General features: G+C 40.0%; 1 protein-coding gene across 1 annotated transcript in view; it reads left to right on the forward strand.

Annotated features, from left to right (window-relative positions):
* WNK4 (WNK lysine deficient protein kinase 4) overlaps nucleotides 1-6,431 on the forward strand; it is a 320,113-nt gene extending 313,682 nt beyond the window's left edge. Inside the window, exon 21 of the mRNA XM_040331198.1 lies at nucleotides 3,051-6,431. Within this exon, the coding sequence (XP_040187132.1) occupies nucleotides 3,051-3,053 (3 nt within the window). The 3' untranslated portion in view covers nucleotides 3,054-6,431. The remainder of the gene's footprint in view (nucleotides 1-3,050) is intronic.
* Nucleotides 6,432-6,732: the final 301 nt, after the last annotated feature.

Genomic DNA, 6,732 nt, shown 5'->3' on the forward strand with positions numbered 1-6,732 from the left:
GCTGTATGCCAAAATCATCAATATTAAAACAATAAAAAGGCTTGAACTACTTCAGTTGTGTGTAATAAATCTAAAATATGTGAAAGTCTAATGTTTATCAGTACATTACAGAAAATAATGAACTTTATCACAATATGCTAATTTTTTGAGAACCACCTGTATTATGGGAAACAAGCAAGTGAAAGAGACAAGAAACAGAGAGCCAGTGCACAGCTGATCACGGCTTTAAAGGGAACAGGCATATTGTGACCTTTAATTATTTAAAGGTCTTAAATTAAAGAGGAATTAAACTTCCTCTGCAAACTTTTACCTGTAGGTAAGCCTATAATAAGGCTTACCTATAGGTGTGAAAAATGTCTCCTATACCTACTTAGCCGGATTCAGGTAGAGCGGCGTACATTTGAGCGGGCGTAGTGCATCTCATATGCGCTACGCCGATGTAAAATAGAGAGGCAAGGCCAGTATTCACAAAGCACTTGCTCCCTAAGTTACATTGGCGTAGTGTAAATGGGCTGGCATAAGCCCGCCTAATTCAAAGTAGGCAGGTAGTGGGCATGTTGTATTAAAATGAATCGTGACCCCATGTAAATGAAGCGCCGAACGAACGGCGCATGCGCGCGCATGCTCAGAATCACGACAAATTTACTCCCTAAGATACGACGGCTCAATGGCAACGACGTGAACGTAACCTACGCCCAGCCCCATTCACGTACGACTAACGTAAAAACGACATAAAATCCGACGGCTGTTCCGTCGTCCATACCTTTGCATTGGCTGCGCCACCTATAGAGGTGTTTTATCTTTACGCCGGACGTACGCCTTACGTAAACGGCGTAGCTTACTGCGACGGGCGCAAGTAAGTTCGTGAATCGGCGTATCTAGCTCATTTACATATTCGACGCGTAAATCAACGGAAGCGTCCCTAGCGGCCAGCATAAATATGCACCCAAGATATGACGGCGTAGGAGACTTACGTCGGTCGTAGGAAGCCAGAATTCTGGCGTATCTTATTAAAAGAATAAGACGCATAGATACGACGGCGCATCCATGGACTTACGCGGCGTATATAAAGATACGTCGGCGTAAGTCTCTGTGAATCCGGGCTGTAAAGTTTAGGAGATATTTCCAGTGCATGCAGCCAGTGACATCACTGGCGCATGCACTCTGAAGGAACAGCTCAAGGGTGCCGTTCCTTTCCGAGCCGTGCCGTGAACGCCTACAGGGAAGAAGCTCCGGGAAAGATGTTGGCCGTAACATTGGTGTGCGTGGACTTCTGAAACAGCTTTGCTTTAAGGTAAGTATTTTACAATGAGCTAGTATGTGATGCATACTAGCTCATTGTGCCTTTGTCTTGCAGTTTTTTTTTGGCGGGGGTGGGGATATTTTTCAGAGGTTTACAACCACTTTAAGGTTAGTAAACGAGGGAGAGCTCTGCTGGATTTCATCGTCCAATCATGTGCAAGCAAAAATGCTGTTTTTTTTTGTTTTGTTTTTTTATTTTCCATGTATGCGATTGGTTGTTCTTTGTAAAGTGAAACTTTGGGAGTTTTTAACTGAAGGCAAATCCACTTTGCACTTCAAGTGCACTGCAAGTGCACTTGAAAGTGTGAAAGTGCAGTTGCTGTAGATCTGAGGGGGACATGCAAGGAAAATAAAAAACAGCATTTTTGCTTGTACATGATTGGATAATAAAATCAGCAGAGATTCCCCTCATTTCAGATCTTCTCCTCAGATCTAAATTGACTGTGCATTTACAGTGCAAAGTGGATTTGCCTTTAGTAAATCAACCCCAATGCCTCATTTACTAAGCTCTGGAGCAACTGCACTTTCAAAGTTTCACAGTCTATTTGCCTTTAGTAAATCAACCCCTTTGGATTCCAGTGGCTCCATTTTTGGGGGGGGGGGGGTGGCAAACAAGACATCCCCCCCCAGTCAGTTGGTCAATTAATCAGTCAAACCCCTTTCCCCCAACTCCCACCCCATTGCTCGCTTGTTTGTCTGCCCAGCAGCACTTACCCCATCTAGGTCACGGGCAGCTTTGGCTCCCTCATGCATCTCCTCCTTCATGGCAGCTTCCCCTCCGTCTCCACTACCTGGGCGGCTTTACTCTGTTTCTCTGGCTTTATGGTGGCTCCCCTCCTCCTTCCCTCGGCTGCCAATAAAATCGCTTCTCCTCTCGGCCAATCGGGTCTTAGGACTCACTTCCTGATTGGCCAAGAGGAGAATCAGGAAGACAATAGCGAATATTAATTCACTATTGTCACACAACTCAGTAGGCTCAGGGCACAGTGCTCTGCGCCCCGAGCCCACTCTTTTTTGAAGCCAGTTAGAGCCTCAGGCTCTAATCATGTGCTCCTAAAAAAAAAACTTTGGAATCCATGCATCCAGTGCCCTTCATGGAGATTAGGGGGCGAGCACATGGATTAAGGGGATGTGCCGCCACTGTTGGATTTATCTTGCACCTTTGAGAAAGTAAATTCTCACATTGAGCCCAGACTCATGTATGATTTTTTAAATATATGTTGAAGGCTATCTGGTTAAGCTATTGTTAAGGAAATATATCATCATTAGCAATAAAACATGTTTTTAACTTGGTCACTGATTTTGTGTTTGGGTGTTTAACATGGTGCACTGGGTGATTTATTTTAAAAGCGCCAAAGGGCATTTTATATATAGTGTGGTCAACACTGCTTGTTCTGGGTCTGTGACTCAGAAGTTAGTGAAAAGATAGGCATAGCTTCCCAGAGCATGCGCCTTCAAAAACAAGTCAGCCAAAACATTTCCTTTATTTATATACTGACAAAATTCCTGGAAGTGATCGTTTGTATGTTTAACACACCTAACAAATGATAATCACACTTTAGTCACACTTCTAATTATGAGGGGATTGAAATTCTGTTGTATGATGTGGTCTCAATCTACACTCGAAAACACCATTATTTAAGCTACTTCAAAAAAGTATTTTTACTGCATAAACTTTTTTCTGACATTATTCAGCATTAAAATATTACAAATCTTTTAATTACAATTGATTTTTTTTTTTTTCTTAGTAATGCCTTCAATAAGAAAGACTTGAACTTAAATTTTGGACTACCTCGATGGTTGTGGTTCTGCCAAGTGATGTCTTCTTTGATTTAGACTTTTCAAGCAAGATATATATTGACCGATGTGGGAGAATCCTCTGAAAGCCTACACAATGATTTTGCAGAGTAAAGACTAGTCTTCTGGCTTGGTGGATACTATATATAAAATAGATAACTGAAACCCTAGCTGCCATAGTAACTGCTAGTTTGGACATCTCTATCTTTTTACCAGCTACTTGGGCGCATGTTAGCCAGAGAACATGGCCCTAATGGCTACAGCTTGAGTTGTACAAAGGATAACCTGTAGTGGAATGAGAGTTGCATTATATAGTGTTTAGCAGAAAATATTGTTGCATTTAATCAAATGCACTTGATTATGAGACTGTAAGTTACACAACAATGCACTTTGGACTTGGAAAAAAGAAAGGGGAAAGCCGCTTGCCAACATTTTTGCCATTTGGCTTTTTCACTTGAAACCATGAAAACAATGAAAAAGCATCATTATATAAAGCTATAGCAATAAAATAACTGAACGTGGAAGATTTGAATAAGAGCAATGCTGACAGACTGCTATGAATGTGAACCCCAGAATTTTACCTGAATATTGCTCATCACATCAAACAGAATTTAATGAATATCATTACAAATGTAGCTTGCCTATAACCTGACTGTCTATGGTATCTAGTATAAACCAGCAATGGCTAAAAGGACCAAGTAACCTAAAACACAAGTTGGAATGTATAAAATATTGATTGATTGCAATTTTATAGATATCTATATATGTATTTAAGATTTGGGAGTTTGTTAGAACTAAGGATATTTGAACTAAAGCTGTGATTTGAATTGATTATGTCCTACTTACTGCTGTCTTTCTGTCTAGTCATCAGGGGTGTCACTAGTGCCGGACACTCAGGGCAAGTGCTGTGTATCTCTTGTGGGGTACCTAGGGTCACCAACTGGCTGCTACAGTTTACACTGCAACAGCCAGCATCTGTCCCCACCAGCTGCCTGTCACTAGCTGTAAACATCAGAGCCAATGTAAGCTGCCACGAGGCTTCTCCTCAGCTCTGATGTGTTCCATGACACAACAACATGAGGGGAGTCCTGGGAAGAAGGAAATCTCCCAGATTTGAGATGCACTGTATCTGAGGTCTGTAAGTTACAGGGAGAGAGGGGGAATTGTACTAGGGGGTACACAATGATGAGGTAGAAGGGATTTACAATGATTTGTGCTGGGAGGAATGATTTGGAGGGGGAAAGAGAGAAGTTGTTCTGGGAAGAATTTGGAAGGGAAAAGGATTTGTACTAGAAGGGAGGATTTGGGGGGATTTGTGCTTGGCGGTGGAAGAGGATTAATGCTGGATTTTGTTAGGGAGTAGTGATATTTTTCTGAAAGGGAAAAGTGGGGGAGAATATTGCTTGCGGGGCAAAGTGTACACTCTACTGATCCCTACAAAGCATTACACAGCCTTGACTCCTGCACTCTTTCGCTTTGTACACCTGATCGCAATTGTGCATTACACTCCCCTGCATTCTGTACACTACATACTCTCTGTGAGTTATGTGCTTCTAAACCCAGAACTGACCGCAGCACTCTGTGCGTTAAATATTTCTGACCCTCGAACTCTTGACATCACACACCTCAGGCCCAAGCACCCTGTGCATTACACACCCATGACTCCTGGAATTCTGCAATATGTGTTCCTAAACTTGACACTGACTGCAGCACTCTGTGTTACGTGCTCATGGCCCTTGCACTCTGTGCATGGCACACCCATGCACTCTGCCTTACGGACTTCTGCACTATACACACTATGTGGTACATTACATAGTCCTCACCAAAGTGTCCATTGTCTTAACAGTTGTAGTCCTTACTATTTTAGTTCTTCTTTAAGGTAGGTTCAGACATAGTGCCACAATTCTTGTACAATATTAGCAATGCCCCCTGTTAGTCATGCTTATGAAGAACACTGCAGCCAGCCTCTCTTCAGCTTGAAATGATTGATTAAAAAAAAATGTGTTTTCATCTTTGCAGAATATCTCAGTTTAATGTAAATGATCACATAGGTCCCAATTCAAAGTATTTTCATTCTCGTGCATTAATGATGAACTTCTGTGAAGTGTCTACTGATGACAAAGAGTTAGTGATAAAATAATGGTGGTAATAGTGAAAAAAATCTGATTCATAAGCATAATAGAAGTATTCAATAGATAAATGTTTTGCAAAATGTATTTTTGTGAGTTGAACATTATGAGAAATAACAAAAAAATGTACAATAGATTTTGCAGTTGTGTGAATTCATGCTATATTTTTTGCTATATTTTTTTAAGATATGGGAATGTATACACTGATAACAAATTATATTTTGTTGTTGCGTAAAGCAATTTGTGTTTTAGGTTTAGAGGTCTTTTGTCTTAAAGTGAACTGTTTATTTGCCCATTAACAGAATGTAAAAGGTATGCTTAACTCCTTGACTCTCCAGACCAGACATCTTTCCTTCATTCCCCATCATTTCGTTTAGCCACTGGGAGCAAAGTGAAACACCCAACATCATGGGACTAAGTGGAATCACTTCACTTGGGGTTCAGGGATGAGCAGAATGATTTAGGTGAATTTGAGTTTGCCACATATTACAAAAAGGTGAAATTTTGCTGAAGACGGAATCGTCATTTTTTTTTAGAAAATCTACTTTTAAGTTCCCAATATAAAAGGTGTGTTTTTTGGGTGTATTTTGGGTAGTTTTATTTTTTTTATTTTTTTTTCATTTAGTATTTTGTACTTGTTTACTGTTGTTTCAAATTGTTATAACATTTTATCAAAAGTTTTTTTTCTGTCTTTCAAAAAGATTGTAATAAGTAAGCTAATTAGGGGTCATTTTTGGCATAAGAACAGGTATTGAGGGCTTCTGTAACCCTCAGGAGTCATTGAAAAGTCACAAATAAAACCACCAAAACGTTTCCTTTTCAATGAACTCCAATGACGCTGAAGTCCCCTAATTTTTGTAACAAATTTTGTAACATTATTTGTGATTGGCCCAGTGCTATTACATGGGGCCGGGAAAGAAGGCCATGGTCCTTTTTTAAGTTTTGACAAGTTCCCCAATCAGAATGCCAGGAGGGCAAGGAAAGGCAAGAATTGCTGATGAGAAGGAGGGTTAAGTGAACCTTTTACTTCACTTTAACTTTGTCTGTTGCTGCAAGACCCAAAACATACCAAATAATGCAGGAGTTCTTGAAAGTATGCTGCTTGCTTCTTTGTATTGCTGTAAAAGATTAGCATTGTATAATGTAAAATTAACTTGTTCTTGTTTTACTATACAAAAAAATATATAATTTTATATTGCCTTATTTTCATTATTTTCATTGTATACACAATATAAGGAAAAAGAGATGTGTGTGTGGGGGTTTTGAGGGTGTTTGACAATATTTTACAATACCATACTGGATAGATGATTAAAGAAAGCTATGTGAAAGAGGATAAATAAAGAAGGGGGTAGGAACAAAATGGACACTATGGGGGTCATTTAGTATAGCGTGAATATGCGATTGAGTGGTACATGATAATAGCACTTAATCAAGCCAATTAAAACCTAAACTGTCAAATCAGCATATGCGGGAATAATTGAAGTCAATGGGGCTCGAACCTGCA

Source organism: Rana temporaria, chromosome 12 (assembly GCF_905171775.1).
Source record: "Rana temporaria chromosome 12, aRanTem1.1, whole genome shotgun sequence".
In the NCBI taxonomy this organism is placed as follows: domain Eukaryota; kingdom Metazoa; phylum Chordata; class Amphibia; order Anura; family Ranidae; genus Rana; species Rana temporaria.